We start from the raw sequence: 16,518 nt of genomic DNA on the forward strand, positions 1-16,518 counted from the left end.
AGCCCAAATATATTGCTTTTGTTGTGTTGAACTTGACAGTAACACTTGTGTGGGGGGAATATTAAATGTTTTACTCAGTGAATGTTATTTTTGCACACATGTAGCCTTGTGCACTTGATCGATGTCTACTATGGTGGTCACTAATAGAGCAAAAATAGAATGCCTGTTTGTTTCATTCTATTTCTACTTTAAGATGTTTTTTTCTCTAGTGCAATATTTAGATGTGTGGTCACAAGCGTTCTATTATAAAGGCTGTCATGGCTAACTGCAATATTAGTGTGTTTTCTCTCAAGACTTCAGTGTCATTTGCAGTAAAGTCTAGGCAACAATTAACATTGAATTGCTTTCTTTACATTTTTTAGCTGTGAGTTAGGTTCACATTAATCACTTATTTTACACACAGAGACTGGTCATGTAGATCATATTGTTTGTTGTTTAATTAGTTAAAACCTGCATTTCCCCCTAGCAGGGATTTCTTTTGCATGTTTCAGTGCAAAAAAAAGGGGCATCTTTTTTGGGCCCTCACCAGTTTACTACTTTCAAGTATTTTTACTTAACCCCACCGCAGTCGTGTAAAGTACTTATGGTGTGGGCAGGCATAAGCTACTGTCAACGAACACAATTGCATTTTATCGATGGCAATTTGAATGCACAGAGATACCATGACGAGATCTGTGACCAACAGATGCATATCTGTATTCCCACTCATGTGAAATTCATAGATTAGGGCCGAATTCATATATTTAAATTGACTGATTTTCTTATATGAACTGTAACTCAGTAAAATCTTTGAAATGTTGCGTTTCTTTTTGTACTGTGTGCGTGCATGCATACATACACAGAAAAACACATCTTGCATTGCTTATGATTAAAGCGCCATATTTATTTGAAAGAAGCATTTTAAGGACAAAAAATATGCTGGATCTTCTTGACTTGTGGGATAGGAATTTAACAACTGTCCTTTGTCCAGAGGACAACCAAAAGTAACTGTCTAGTTGACAATTGCAGACCCTGTAAAGCATCTCAGCAAATATCAACTTGTCTCAACCCAATGTAACCATGGTGACGTAGATCATTTTTATGAGCCTTCAGGACTCTGTGATTGAATGTGACAAAGTGAAAGCAGAGCCCTACAGTATCTGTACTTGGCTACTGCTGACTGAATAGCTGTAAAACTGCCTCAACCCCCACTTCCTCTTCGCTCTGTCCTCAGGCTTTTCTACATTTCACTTTCCCTTCAGAGGAGCTCTGCCCCCTGCTCTGGAATAGTGTCTCTTTTGCTACTACTCACATATCAGCAATGGAAACCAAGCCCGCATTTTATTAGTTCTAGTTCCCTTAATAGACCCATTTTGTTACATTTTGTTACATCCATTGACGACTCAAAAGGGCTTTGGTTTCTCTTGCACAAGACTAAATTCAATGGTGTTGGCTGCCCCAGCCCCCGAACAGGCTCTCACAACACAGTATGCAAGGTTTATTTTGTCTTCCTCAAGAATTCTGCCTAATCTGTATTATTACCATTTGTTTTTAGATGTGTTGTGATCAGTTCCTGTAGGTTTGAGGATTTGATTGGAAGTGAACTTGTACATAATGCTATTTATTTAGAATACCATCAGGTCAGATGGTTATGGAAGTGTCTCAGATTCATTACTCAGTCGCTTGGTTCCTGTCCTATTTTGGTGTGTAACGAACCGGCTCGAAGTTCGTAACAAAAAGGGAGACAACGTGGAGATAAGGAATAACATAATATATTTATTAACAGAAGTAAACTAAATACAATTAACAATGGTGTGTGTGTGTGTGTGTGTGTGTGTGTGTGTGTGTGTGTTTGTGTGGTCAGTGAGTGGATGCGTGCATAAATGTGATAATGAGGGGTGTTGAAAGGTGCCAAAACAAACAAATGGCCACAAAAATGACACAACCAAAATCTATCACTGTCTGCATGGAGAGAGTCCCCCCAATGAATGGGGAAGTGGTGTATTTATCCCGGGACACACCCAAGCCCAGGTGTGTCCCATTTCGCTGACGACAGTCCCGGCTCCGCCCACCGACATCCTATTAAGGAAAACGAGCAAAGAGACAGAATACGGCAGACAGAGTGGGAGTGTCGTCACAGTGAGGTACACACTGGGTGTTTCTCAAAATACATACTACCGTACAAAACGGCGCACAGAGGGCTCTTCTCAAATGCGTATTCCGTTTGTACATATATGTACATACATTGCTGCAAGCTTCAACGGAAAGTGTGCAGAGAAATACAGTAACAGTCAAAAGTTTGGATACCTACTCATTCCAGTGTTTTTCTTTATTTTTACTATTTTCTACATTGTAGAATAATAGTGAAGACATCAAAACTATGAAATAACACACATTGAATCATGTGGTAACCAAAAAAGTGTTAAACAAATCACAATATATTTTATATTTGAGATTCTTCAAAGTAGCCACCCTTTGCTTTGATGACAGCTTTCCACACTCTTGGCATTCTCTCAACCAGCTAAATGAGGTAGTCACCTGGAATGCATTTCAGTTAACAGGTCTGTCTTGTTAAATGTAAATTTGTTGAATTTCTTTCCTTAGCAGCTCAAATAAGCAAAGAGAAACGACAGTCCATCATTACTTTAAGACCTGGTCAGGCAAACCAGAATATTTCAAGAACTTTTAAAGTTTCAAGTGCAGTTGCAAAAACCATCATGTGCTATGATGAAACTGGCTCTCATAGGACAGCCACCGGAATGGAAAACCTCAAGTTATCTCTGCTGCAGAGGATGAGTTCATTAGAGTTAACCGCACCTCAGATTGCAGTTCAAATAAATGCTTCACAGAGTTCAAATAACAGACCCATCTCAACATCAACTGTTCAGAGGAGATTGCGTGAATCAGGCGTTCATGGTCGAATTGCTGCAAAGAAACCACTACTAAAGGACACCAATAAGAAGAAGAGACTTGCTTGGGCCAAGGAACACAAGCAATGGACATTAGACAGGTGGAAATATGTCTTTTGGTCTGATGAATCCAAACTTGTGATTTTTCGTTCAAACTGCTGTGTCTTTGTGAGACGCAGAGTAGGTGAACGGATGATCTCTGCATGTGCGGTTCCCACCGCGAAGCATGGAGGAGGATGTGTGGGGGTGCTTTGATGGTGACACTGTCAGTGATTTATTTAGAATTCAAGGCACACTTAACCAGCATGGCTACCACAGCATTCTGCAGTGATACGCCATCCCATCTGGTTTGTGCTTAGTCCCACTATCATTTGTTTTTCAACAGGACAATGACCCAACACACCTCCAGGCTGTGTAAGGGCTATTTTACCAAGGAGAGTGATGGAGTGCTGCATCAGATGACCTGGCCTCCACAATCACCCGACCTCAACCCAATTGAGATGGATGAGTTGGACCGCAGAGGGAAGGAAAAGCAGCCAACAAGCGCTCAGCTTATGTGGGAACTCCTTCAAGACTGTTGGAAAAGCATTCCAGGTGAAGCTGGTTGAGAGAATGCCAAAAGTGTGCAAAGCTGTCATCAAGGCAAAGGCTAGCTGATAATTCTGAAATAACTTTTGCTCTGTGTATATCTTGGTTCGTCTCTATTGCCATTGTCCTGGCTGGAAGAAGGTAGAGTGAATGGGAGGTGCAGCGTGAGGTAATACAGTAGGAGGAGTGGGCATGCTTCTCAAATGAAATGTTTGATGCTTTCTCCACACTCTCATCCTCACAAGAACGTCCTCGGAGAATGCCCTCGGCGCATGAGTGTGGAGCACTGTAGTATGCATATTGAGAAACACCCATGGTCTCTCTCTCCTCCCCATGGGGCATGGGCTCACTCACACATCATATCTAGACGTTCTGGGGTTTGTTTTAGTGTCATCAGTCATCGTGTCCATAAGGAGTTACAGTGCCTTCAGAAAGTATTCAGACCCCTTTACTTTTGCCACATTTTGTGACGTTACAGCCTTATTCTAAAATGGATGAAATTGTTTTTTTTCTCATCAATCTACACACAATACCCCATAATGACAAAGCAAAAACTGAAATATCACATTTACATAAGTATTCCGACCCTTTACTCAGTGCTTTGTTGAAACACCTTTTCCAGCGATTACAGCCTTACGTCTTCTTTGGTATGATTCTACAAACTGGGCACATCTGTATTTTGGGAGTTTCTCCCATTCTTCTCTGCAGATCCTCTCAAGCTCTGTCAGGTTGGATGGGGAGTGTCGCTGGTCATCTATTTTCAGGTCTCTCCGGAGATGTTCGAGTCCGGGCTCTGGTTGGGCCACTCAAGAACATTGAGACTTGTCCCAAAGCTACTTGTGCGTTGTCTTGGTCTTCACCGTCTTGGCTGTGAGTTTAGGGTTGTTGTCCTTTTGGAAGGTAAACCTTCGCCCCAGTCTGAGGTCCTGAGTGCTCTGGAGCAGGTCATCAAGGATCTCTCTGTACTTTGCTCCGTTCATCTTTCCCTCAATCCTGACTAGTTTCTCAGTCCCTGTCGTTGAAAAACATCCCCACAGCATGATGCTGCCACCACCATGCTTCACCATAGGGATGGTGCCAGGTTTACTGCAGACCTGACGCTTGACGCTTGGCATTCAGGACAAAGAGTTGGATCGTGAGTAATACTTTTACTCAGTAATACTTTTACTCAAGTAAAATACTACTTGAGTAAAAGTATTAGGTTTAAAATATACTTAAGTATCAAAAATAAATGTAATCGGCAAAATATAGTTAAGTATTAAAAGTACAAGTATAAATCATTTCAAATTTCTTATATTAAGCAAACCAGACGGCACCATTTTCTAGGTTTGTTTTTATTTACAGATGGCCAGGGGCACACTCCAACATTCAGACATTATTTACAAATGAAGCATGTGTTTAGTGAGAGTGCCAGATCAGAGACAGTAGAGATAACCAGGGATGCTCTCCTTATAAGTGTGTGAATTAGACCACATTTTCCTGTCCTGCTAAGCATTCAAAATGTAGCGAGTACTTTTGGGTGTCAGGCAAAATGTCCGGAATAAAAAGTACATTATTTTCTTTAGGAATGTAGTGAAGTAAAATTTGTCAAATAGTAAAGTACAGATACCCCCCAAAAAACGACTTAAGTAGTACTTTAAAGTATTTTTACTTAAGTACTTTACACCACTGTTCACATTCCTGAGCCAATACATGTTAGAATTAGAATCACCTTGGCAGTGATTATTATTATTATTTGACCCTGCTGGTCATCTATGAACATTTGAACATCTTGGCCATGTTCTGTTATAATTTCCACCCGGCACAGCCAGAAGAGGACTGGCCACCCCTCATATGGTTGTTCCTCTGTTGGTTTCTTCCTAGGTTCCAGCCTTTCTAGGGAGTTTTTCCTAGCCACTGTGCTTCTACGCCTGCATTGCTTGCTGTTTGGGGTTTTAGACTGGGTTTCTGTACAGCACTTTGTGACATCAGCTGATGTAAGAAAGGCTTTATAAATACATTTGATTACAGCTGTGAGTCTTTCTGGGTAAGTCTCTTAAACCTGTTGAGGACAGACGTTCCGCTAGCGCCTGCGGAACACCTAGCCAACAGCCAATGGCATCGCACGGCGCGAAATACAAAACCAACTAATATACCACAATTCAATTTTCTCAAATCAACTATTTTACACCATTTTAAAGATAAGACTCTAGTTAATCTAACCACATTGTCCGATTTCAAAAAGGCTTTACAGCGAAAGCAAAACATTAGATTATGTTAGGAGAGTACATAGACACAAATAATCACACAGCCATTTTCCAAGCAAGCATATATGTCACATAAACCCAAACCACAGCTAAATGCAGCACTAACCTTTGATGATCTTCATCAGATGACACTCCTAGGACATTATGTTATACAATACATGCATGTTTTGTCCAATCAAGTTCATATTTTATATCAAAAACAGCTTTTTACATTAGCATGTGATGTTCAGAACTAGCATACCCACCGCAAACTTCCGGTGAATTTACTAAATTACTCATGATAAACGTTGACAAAATACATAATTATTTTAAGAATTATAGATCCAGAACTCCTTTATGCAATCGCTATGTCCGATTTTTAAAATAGCTTTTCGGCTAAAGCACATTTTGCAATATTTTGAGTACATAGCTCGGCCATCACGGCTAGCAATTTTGACATCCGCCTACTTCGGGGTCACCTAAACTCAGAAATTACTATTAGAAAAATTGGATTACCTTTGTTGTTCTTCGTCAGAATGCACTCCCAGGACTTCTACTTCAACAACAAATGTTGTTTTGGTTCCAAATAATCCATAGTTATGTTCAAATATCCTCCGTTTTCTTTGTGTGTTCAGGTCACTATCCGAAGGGTAACGCGCGAGCGCATTTCATGACAAAATTTCAAAATATTCCATTACCGTACTTAGAAGCATGTCAAACGCTGTTTAAAATACATTTTTATGCTATTTTTCTTGTAAAATAGCGATAATATTCCAACCGGGCAATGTTGTATTCATTCAAAGAGAGAAAGGAAAAACATGGCGAGTTCTCGTGACCGCGCATCACTGGCCCCAGGCTGACCGCGCATCTCGTGACCGCGCATCACTGGACCCAGGCTGACCACTTACAAACTCTGCTCCTATACTTTGCCCAGAGACAGCAGACACCCCGTTCCACTTTCTGGCGGCTTTAGAGAGCCAATGGAAGCCTTAGAAAGTGTCACGTTACAGCACAGATGCTGTAATTTCGATAGAGATGTAACAGAAGGACAACAAATTGTCAGACAGGGCATTCCTGCATGGAATCTTCTCAGTTTTTGGCCTGTTATACTCAGACACCATTCAAACCGTTTTAGAAACTTTAGAGTGTTTTCTATCCAAATCTACTAATTATATGCATATTCTAGTTTCTGGGCAGGAGTAGTAACCAGATTAAATCGGGTACGTTTTTTATCCGGCCGTGAAAATACTGCCCCCTATCCCAAAGAAGTTAAGAGCTTTGCACACCTGGGTTGTACTATATTTGCACATTCTATTGAAAATTCTTCAAGCTCTGTCAAGTTGGTTGTTGAGCGTTGCTAGACAACCATTTTCAAGTCTTGCCATTGGTTTTGAGTCAAAACTGTAACTAGGCCACTCTGGAACATTCAATGTCTTCTTGGTAAGTAACTCCAGTGTATATTTGGGCTTGTGTTTTAGGTTATTGACCTGCTGAAAGTTGATTTGTCTCCCAGTATCTGTTGAAAAGCAGACTGAACCAGGTTTTCCTCTAGGATTTTGTATGTGCTTAGCTCTATTCCATTTCTTTTTATCATAAAAAAATTCCCTAGTCCTTGCCGATGACGAGCATACCCATAACATGATGCAGCCTCCACCATGCTTGAAAATATGAAGCGTGGTACTCAGTGATGTTGTTGGATTTGCCCCAAACGTAACACTTTGTATTCATGACATAAAGTTAATTTCTTTGCCAAATGTTTAGCAATTTTACTTAAATAAAAAAAATGTAACTAGGCAACTCCGTTAAGAACAAATTCTTATTTACAATGACGGCCTACCCCGGCCAAACCCTAACGAGGTTGGGCGCCGCCCTATGGGAATTCCAATCACGGCCAGTTGTGATACAGCCTGGAATCAAACCAGAGTCTGTAGTGACGCCTCAAGCACTGAGATGCAGCGCCTTAGACCATTGCGCCACTCAGGAGCCGTATAGAGCCTTATTGCAAACAGGATGCATGTTTTGGAATATTTTTTTATTCTGTGCAGGCTTCCTTTTTACTCTGTTGTTTAGGTTAGTATTGTGGAGTAACTACAATGTTGATCCATCCTGTTTCTTCCTGTCACAGCCATTAAACTGTAACTGTTTTAAAGTCACCATTGGCCTCATGGTGAAATCCCTGAGCGGTTTCCTTCCTCTCCAGCAACTGAGTTAGGAAGGACTCCTGTATCTTTGTAGTGACTGGGTAATCCAAAGTATATTTATTAACTTCACTATGATGAAAGGGATATTCAATGTCTGCTTTAAAAAAAAAAAATGTATACCCATCTTCCAATAGGTGCCCTTCTTTGCGAGGCATTGAAAACCTCCCTGGTCTTTGTGGTTGAATCTGTTTGAAATTCACTGCTCGACTAAGGGACCTTACAATTTTCTTTATGTGTGGGGTACAGAGAATAGGTAGTTAATAAAAATGTGTTAAACACTATTGCACACAGTGAGTCCATGCTACTGTCACAAACCGGCTTGTAGCCCGTAACAAAAAGGAGACAACGTGGAGATAAACAAATAACAAATGTTTATTAATTTAAAGTTAACTATTAACAAGTAACAATGGGGTGTGTAGTCAGTAGTGTAAGTCAGTGGTTGCGTGCATAAATGTGATAATGAGGGGTGTTGAGAGGTGCCAAAGCAAACACACAAACAGCTACAAAACTGCCATAACCAAAATCCAACTGTATGTCTGCGTGGAGTGAGTCTCCTCAATGAATGAGGGAAAGGTGTATTTATCACCAGGACACACCCGAGCCCAGGTGTGTCCCATTTCGCTGATGACCCTCCCGGCTCCGCCCACCGACCTCCTAATAAGGAAAACAAGAGCAAAGAGAGAATTCGGCAGACAGTGGGAGGGTCTTCAACACTACTTATTAAGTGACTTGTTAAGTAAATTTGTACTCCTGAATTTATTTAGGCATGCCATAACGACAGGGTTGATTACTTACTGACTCGACATTTCAGCATTTCATTTTTAATACATTTGTAAAAGTTTCTAAAAACATAATTCACTTTGATATTACGGGGTTGTATGCGTGTGTGTAGGCCAATTTTAAATTCATTCCGTAACACAACAAAATGTGGAAAAAGTCAAGTGGTGTGAATACTTTCTGAAGGCACTGTATACTTTATTTCTAACTAAGTTATTAATAGTTAACCAAAGCGAACATGGTGGTAAATAACCAGATCGTACAACACATTCTGCTAGTTCAGTTCACAATACTCGAATGAAATTTAGTTTTATTTCCTGAAGGTTGTTAATCTGTGGCGTCCAGTTTGGACCGATTTTTTTTGTTTTGTTTTTTGTCATTCTCATATGCAATAAGCATTTTGAATTGTTTTAGTTCATTCAGAATATTTGTCTTATTAGAAAGTAAATGCACCCTTCAAATGTCTCAAGTCAAGGATTCCAGCCATGCTGTCAACTGTAATTCATGTATAGGAGGGGGAATTGAACAGTAAAGACAAAGACTACTTGCGTAACTAAGGCCTTATTATGTGACTTTGGCCTTGTTCAGTACACTTGAGTTCCCTTAGCCTGCTCTTGGTCTGTGGCCACCAATTCCTACCTCCTTTTATTGCTGTCTGGCAGGCAGGCAGGGTTTGTGTTGGCCCAGTAACCGCAGCACGTGACCTGCAACTCTCAGGAACCCCTGACCAACACTGAGGCTCCACACACACACACCCGTCTGTCTGCAGGCTGGAGGAGAGTTCTCTGTCTACGCGACAGACATCGATAAGGTCATAACCGATCACCTAAGGCAGTGGTATTCTAACTTTCTTTTAGCGGGACCCCATTTTTTTTCCCCCACAAGAATTCCTCCTGACCCCACCCCAAATCTAATGACAAATTTTTGATTTTTACATCAACAAATAACCTTCAATTCATTACATTTGAATCTGTTATCAAAATGAAAAGAAACCAATAAATATGTGTACTCAGTTATAAGAAAAAAAAATCTTTCTCAAAAACCTTTGTATTGTCCCATACAATAATCTGTGCTTTTTAATTATTTGTTTAAAAAAAAAAATAATAATAGTAAAGTTTCCACGACTTTAAATACCGCTGATCTATGGTCGTAGTGTTTTCTTTATTTCCTCCTAGATGTAATGCATTAAGAGAAGTCACCATATGGACAGGAATGGATTGTGTTTAGTGTAAAGAATAGCTTTGTTATGTGATTAACTGTAAGACTATGCAGCCCTGCAGCAGCATGGATTATTACCCCTGGTCTAGAAGGTGTATAGCCTGTGGGTTTTCTGTGCTTTACACAGACACCTCATTTCCTCTCCAGCCACAATCTTACTCACATCTTTTTACTGTTAAGGCTAGCTGGCCATTTTACAGAGCTGTTACACTCTGATGCCTATGGGAATGGTTCTCTTGTTTTTAATGGAAATTAGCCTAACTGAAACCAGAACGCCACTTTTATTCACAGACTAAACGCCAGCCATGTTTTGATCCAATTGTGCTTTCAAACATTTCCATAGCCAAACAATGTCAATTGCAGGAGCAGGACAATGTTTAACGTTCAATGTAGTAAGGAAAACACTCATGTATGTGTATATGCTGAAATGAAGCTGATGATGTTCATGTAGATGCTGAACACCGATCTGTTCTGTTTGTCTGTGTTCAGCTTCCGTTTGAGAAGGAGGTCTACTACATTCAGCATTCCATGCTCTACCTGGTGCCGGTATACCTCTTCAGGAAAGGAGGTACGTTCCATCTTCTTTTACACTTCTGGAATTCTGTGCTCTGTTGTCTCCATTCCATGGGTGCTTCCCTACAAATGAAACCATCTCGAGTTATTCATCACTGCTACCGTAACTCAACCAATCGAAACCCTTCTCCCAGTTGTGAGATTGTTGCACTGACCGAGGTGGAGACCTGGGGAAAACTGACAGACTGCCATCTAGTGTAGAGATGCCATTCTTGCAACCAGTTTCAAGTTTTATGGTCACACGCATAAGTACATTGAAATGCCTTTCTTGCAACCTATAAACCCAACAATGCGGTAATCAATAACAATGTAATACTATAAATTAACAAGGTAGAACAAAAACACACATAAAAATAAGAAGACGAGAAAGTAAGTAAGCATACTTTATACAGGGTCAGTTCCAGTACCATAGATACAATGTGCAGGGATACTGGAATGATAGAGGTAGATATGGTGAGTGTGTGTGTGTGACCAATGGTGGAGTGAGTGTGTGTGTGTGTGTGTGTGTGTCAGTTGCGTACGTGTGTAGGGCCCTGTGAGTAAATACAAGGGTCAACTTAGTCTGTGTAGCTGTTTAGTTAGCCATTTAGCAGTCTTATGGCTTGGGGATAGAAGCTGTTGAGGAGCCTGTTAGTGCCAGACTTGATATATCGGTATCGTTTGCTGTGCTGAAGCAGAGAGGACAGTCTATGGCTTGGGTGGCTGGAGTCTGGCTGGAGATTTTCCCGGCCTTCCTTTCACACCGCCTGATATAGAGGTCCTGGATGGCAGGGAGCTCGGTCCCAGTGATGTACTGGACTGACCGCACCACCCTCTGTAGCACCATGTAATCGAGGGCGGTGATATTGCCATACCAAGCAGTGATGCAGCCAGTCAAGATGCTCTCAGTGGTACAGCTGTAGAACTTTTTGAGGATTTGAGGGCCCATGCCAAACCTGTTGAACCTGCCTTCCTCACGCGCGTGTCAGCTCCTCGGTCTTACTGACGGAGAGGTTGTTGTTACAACACCACACTGGCAGGTCACTGACCTCCCTCCCTGTAGGCTGTGTCATCGTCGCTGGCGATCAGGCCTACCACCGTTGTGTAGCCAGCAAACTTGATGTTGGAGTCGTATGGCCACACAATCGTGGGTGAATGGGGAGTACAGGAGGGGACTAAGCACACACCCCTGTGAGGCCCCACGTGTTGAGGATCAGCGTGGCGGAGGTTTTGTTGCCTACCTTCACCACCTGGTGTCGGCCCGGCAGGAAGTCCAGGATCCAGTTGCAGAGGGAGGTGTTTTGTCCCAGGGTCTTAAGCTTGATGAGCTTGGAGGGGACAATGGTGTTGAACGCTAAGCTGTAGTCAATGAACAGCATTCTCTCATAGGTTTTCTTCTTATCTATGTGGGTGAGTGCCGTGGAAGTGCAATTGGATCTGTTTGGGCGGTATGCAAATTCAAATCAAATTGTATTTGTCACATGCGCCAAATACAACAGGTGTATACCTTACAGTGAAATGCTTACTTACAAGCCCTTAACCAACAATGCAGTTTTAAGAAAAATAAGTGTTAAGTAAAAAATAGATAAATAAAAGTAACAAATAATTAAAGAGCAGCAGTAAAATAACAGTAACGCGGCTATATACAGGTGGTACCAGTAGAGTCATTGCACGGGGGCACCGGTTAGTCGAGGTAATTGAGGTAATATGTACATGTAGGTAAAGTGACTATGCATGGATAATAAACAGAGTAGCAGCAGCATAAAAGAAGGGGGGGCAATGCAAATAGTCTGGGTAGCCATTTGATTAGCTGTTCAGTAGTCTTATGGCTTGGGGGTAGAAGCTGTTAAGAAGCCTTTTGGACCTAGACTTGGCGCTCCGCTAACGCTTGCCATACGGTAGGAGAGAGAACAGTCTATGACTAGGGTGGCTGAAGTCTTTTGACAATTTTTAGGGCCTTCCTCTGACACCGCCTGGTATAGAGATCCTGGCTGGCAGGAAGCCTGGCCCAAGTGATGTACTGGGGCGTACGCACTACTCCCTGGAGTGGGTCTAGGATGATGGAGTTGTGTGACATAACCAGCCTCTCAAAGCACTTCATGATTACAGATGTGAGTGCTACAGGGCAGTAGTCATTGTGGCACGAAGCCTTAAAGTTCTTGGGAACAGGAATGATGGTGGTAATCTTAAAAAATGTGGGGTTAGACTGGAACAAAGAGAGGTTGAAATGACAGTGAATATGCCTGCCAGCTAGCTGTTCTGTGCATGGCCTCGACACCAGTGTTGACATGCCATCATTTTTTTTTAAAGATGTTTAACATCAAAGCAGAACATATATGGTTATGAAAAAGAGCAATCATTTACCTAACAACAATTCAGAAGAAAAGACTATGGTGGCCTATGTTCAAATTAGCTCCCCAACTGACGACGAAAGCCTGGACTACAATTTGAACAAAGAGAATTGAATGAGCTCTCGATCTGTGATTTACTATTTCTCTCCAATACAGTTAAGAAGCTAAACTGCTTCAAATGTAACTGCTATGACCGCTTGAAAGAAGATGGACAAGATCACGAACACCCTGGATCCTAACAGATTCACACCCTGGATCCTAACAGATTCACAGCCTGGCTCCTAACAGATTCACAGCCTGGCTCCTAACAGATTCACACCCTGGCTCCTAACAGATTCACCACCTGGCTCCTAACAGATTCACACCCTGGCTCCTAACAGATTCACACCCTGGCGCCTAACAGATTCACACCCTGGCGCCTAACAGATTCACACCCTGGCGCCTAACAGATTCATACAAATTTGGAACAACCAAGTCCGTATCATACACGTGTAACATATCTTTGAACATAAGGAAGGATTCATATCCCTAAACAATAGGGGTGGGCTGTCATAGCAGTTTCACTGTGTACTAGATGTATAAATGAAAAGTTGCTTTCCAAAGAGCTGGGAGGAGGTGAGCTAAACAACACAACTACAGTACAACCAAGCCCATATCTGTACTGTAGAGGAGTTCACAGTAGGCTATGACTTCATGTTGCCTAGTGGCAACATCTGTATTTGATAGGATACTGCTCTGTCAATTATACAGTGGAATTTGTGAGTCACTCTGCCCCGAGTCCCAAAGGCGGGGAGGGGAACTCCATGTCTATGCATTCTGCTCCAATGGCTGATGTGAAATGGCAGTGAGACAAAGAGAGAGCTCAGAATCCTAGCCAAGCTCATGATGACTCTGTGATAAGGAATCTCTGTGTATCTGGGTGTCTGTACTGGCTCTCTGTGCATTGTGATGGCAGAGTGCTATCTAGTCCACTGGGCTTTGGGTTGAGAGCAAGCGAGGGAACAATGAATGGAGGGCTTGTTCCCTCAGCTCCCCCTCCCCTCTCCACCCCTCCACTCTGTTCCTGGCTCTGTGCTGCTGGGCTGTCTCTCTCTGGCCCGGACTTAATTGACTCTGTCTCGACTAGAGCACGGGTGGAAAAATGCCTCAACACATGGACCTGTTTTCAATCAATCCTCTGTTGGAGAGACACCCACAGGCCCAGAGAGAGGAGGAGGGGTACATGGGGATCTAGGGGTAGGAAGGGCCTCATGAATGCAAAGGCTCCATGTGATTATGCTTGTGAAACAGCAAACAAGCTAGACACCACCATCCCTAGTCAGCACTGGTTTTGAACAAAGTGGGAAAGCATGGTCTCTGGAAGAAAAAGATCCACTACCAGCTGCATTCTTTGAAGGGGGAGTAAGAATGCCAATGGGGATTTAATCTCTCAGCCAATTAACTGAAAGCAATCCATAACTGGATCTTCAGCTCTGTGTTTTTTGTATAATGTTCATACATTGTCTATTCTCTCCCACTGCAGGTGTGTACAAGCCGGAGCCCTTAGGGGACATGTGGTGGGCTATCCTCTCCACTGGCATCTTGTTCCTCTATCACTTCCTGTTCCTGCAGGGCCTGGGCCTGGTAAGAGACTAATTGAGGAAGCCCTCTACTGGACACTCGGTGAAACGGCTCCCCTCGCTCTTAAAGGAGAGGCCAGTAACATGAGGCACATGACACAGAAATACAGGATGTTGACAAGATTGTACCCTACAGACATAGATCATATATTGATGCTAGGGAGGTTAACCATTAAATGTTTAGCCGCCGAAAGTACATTTGACTGGTCGTGCATACCTCTATAGGGAAATTTGCATAATTTAGTGGAATTTAAATTAACGCGTGTGTATTGTCGTTAGTCGTCATGTATCTTATCACATGCGCACAGCATACAGAGTTTAGTTTGAGGATTGGAATGGCCCATCACTTGTCTGAAGTACTGAAGTACCACAGACCTCTGCACATAACAATTCTAAATGCAATCGCATGTTAACTATTTTGATGGTCACGATTTTAAGAGCTACTATTTCTCAATCTCAACTCGTAATTAAAGCGCGCCTCCCATTCTCCATTGGAGTGCATAGGCTGTAGTCGACGGTAGGCAGGCTGTCAGCGCGTCACCCACCACTTTACAATGGGAGCTTCAGGCAGTCTAATTGTTTGGAACCTGAACGTTTTAATTTACTTCAAATAATGAGGAATGTCTTACCTTGCTTCAAAGTAGTCTAGCCAAAATCCAACCATAGAAATTTGGAGCAATTCTTTTATAAAGACTTCCTTATGCCATTTAACCAGCTTTTCTCTCCTGTTCTATTGGTTTTCATATCAACTTTCTTCCGTTGTCCTGAAGCGAAAGGAACAGTCCTAGTCATATTACCATCCTAGTTATTTATTTTCTAAGTTTCTAGACGATATCTGTCACATATGGGGAACCACTCGCATTAGTTAAATGAACTATATTTTTTAAAATAATAATTAGATGCGCTGTTTAGAACTGTTTCCCGCAAATAGCATTTTGATAAATGTTTGAAAATGTACGTTTTATTAGCTGCTTCGTTACAGCCGTTGCATGTTCAATAACAGGCTATATATAGCCTTTTGACTGTAAGACGATAGGCTTGCTCTTGTTGCATGTTTCCATTAACATGCAAGATCCGCAAACAGCTGGTGCACCACAAACAGCAGTTCAGTCTATTGAAGGCAAAACAAAGCTTAAAGCTCTTAATGAAAACTGTCTATTCCTTGTATACATTCATAGTCTTTTCTGTTGGTCACATCATTTTACTCTTTGGACATTTTTATACCATTTGTTGACAAGTTAATGAGGGTCGGTTAGTCGGCAGCAGAATTGACCAAAATGTGCATCCCTAATTGATACAGCATTGTACAGGACACAGGCAGTAAAGTAAGATAAAACATAGAATGTGCATGACAGTTATTTAATAGGATTCAACATAAACATGATGCTGGATGGACAGAGAGTTTGCGTGATGTACTTGAGTAAAGATACAGTGCCTTCAGAAAGTATTTTCACACAGATCTTTTCCTCCCAAAAATGTTACACAGCCTGAATTTAAAATGGATTCAATTGAGATTTTTGTGTCACTGGCCTAAACACACTACCCCATAATGTGAAAGTGGAATTATGTTTTTAGACATATTTACAAATTAATAAAGAATGAAAAGCTGAAATGTCTTGAGTCAATAAGTATTCAGCCCTGTTGTTATGGCAAGTCTAAATAAGTTCAGGAGTAAAAATGTGCTTAACAAGTCACATAATAAGTTGCATTGACTTACTGTGTGCAATAATACTGTTTAACATGATTTATGAATGACTAACTCATCTCTTTACCCCACACATACAATTATCTGTAAGGTCCCTCAGTTGAGCAGTGCATTTCAAGCACAGATTCAACCACAAAGACCAGAGAGGTTTTCCAATGCCTCGCAAAGAAGGGCACCTATTGGTAGATGGGTACAAAAACAAAACAGACATTGAATATCCATCCATTTGAGCGTGGTGAAATGATTAATTACACTTTGGATGGTGTATCAATACACCCAGTCACTATAAAAATACAGGCGTCCTTCCTAACTCAGTTGCCAGAGAGGAAGGAAACCACTCAGGGATTTCACCATGAGGCCAACGGTGACTTTAAAACAGTTACAGTTTAATGGC

General features: G+C 41.7%; 1 protein-coding gene across 1 annotated transcript in view; it reads left to right on the forward strand.

Annotated features, from left to right (window-relative positions):
• Positions 1 to 16,518, forward strand: part of LOC115154651 (transmembrane protein 164) — a 50,540-nt gene that overhangs the window by 32,150 nt on the left and 1,872 nt on the right. Inside the window, exons 4-5 of the mRNA XM_029701100.1 lie at positions 10,387 to 10,465; positions 14,323 to 14,423. Of these exons, the coding sequence (XP_029556960.1) occupies positions 10,387 to 10,465; positions 14,323 to 14,423 (180 nt within the window). The remainder of the gene's footprint in view (positions 1 to 10,386; positions 10,466 to 14,322; positions 14,424 to 16,518) is intronic.

The sequence above is a fragment of the Salmo trutta genome, chromosome 19 (genome assembly GCF_901001165.1).
Source record: "Salmo trutta chromosome 19, fSalTru1.1, whole genome shotgun sequence".
Lineage (NCBI taxonomy): Eukaryota > Metazoa > Chordata > Actinopteri > Salmoniformes > Salmonidae > Salmo > Salmo trutta.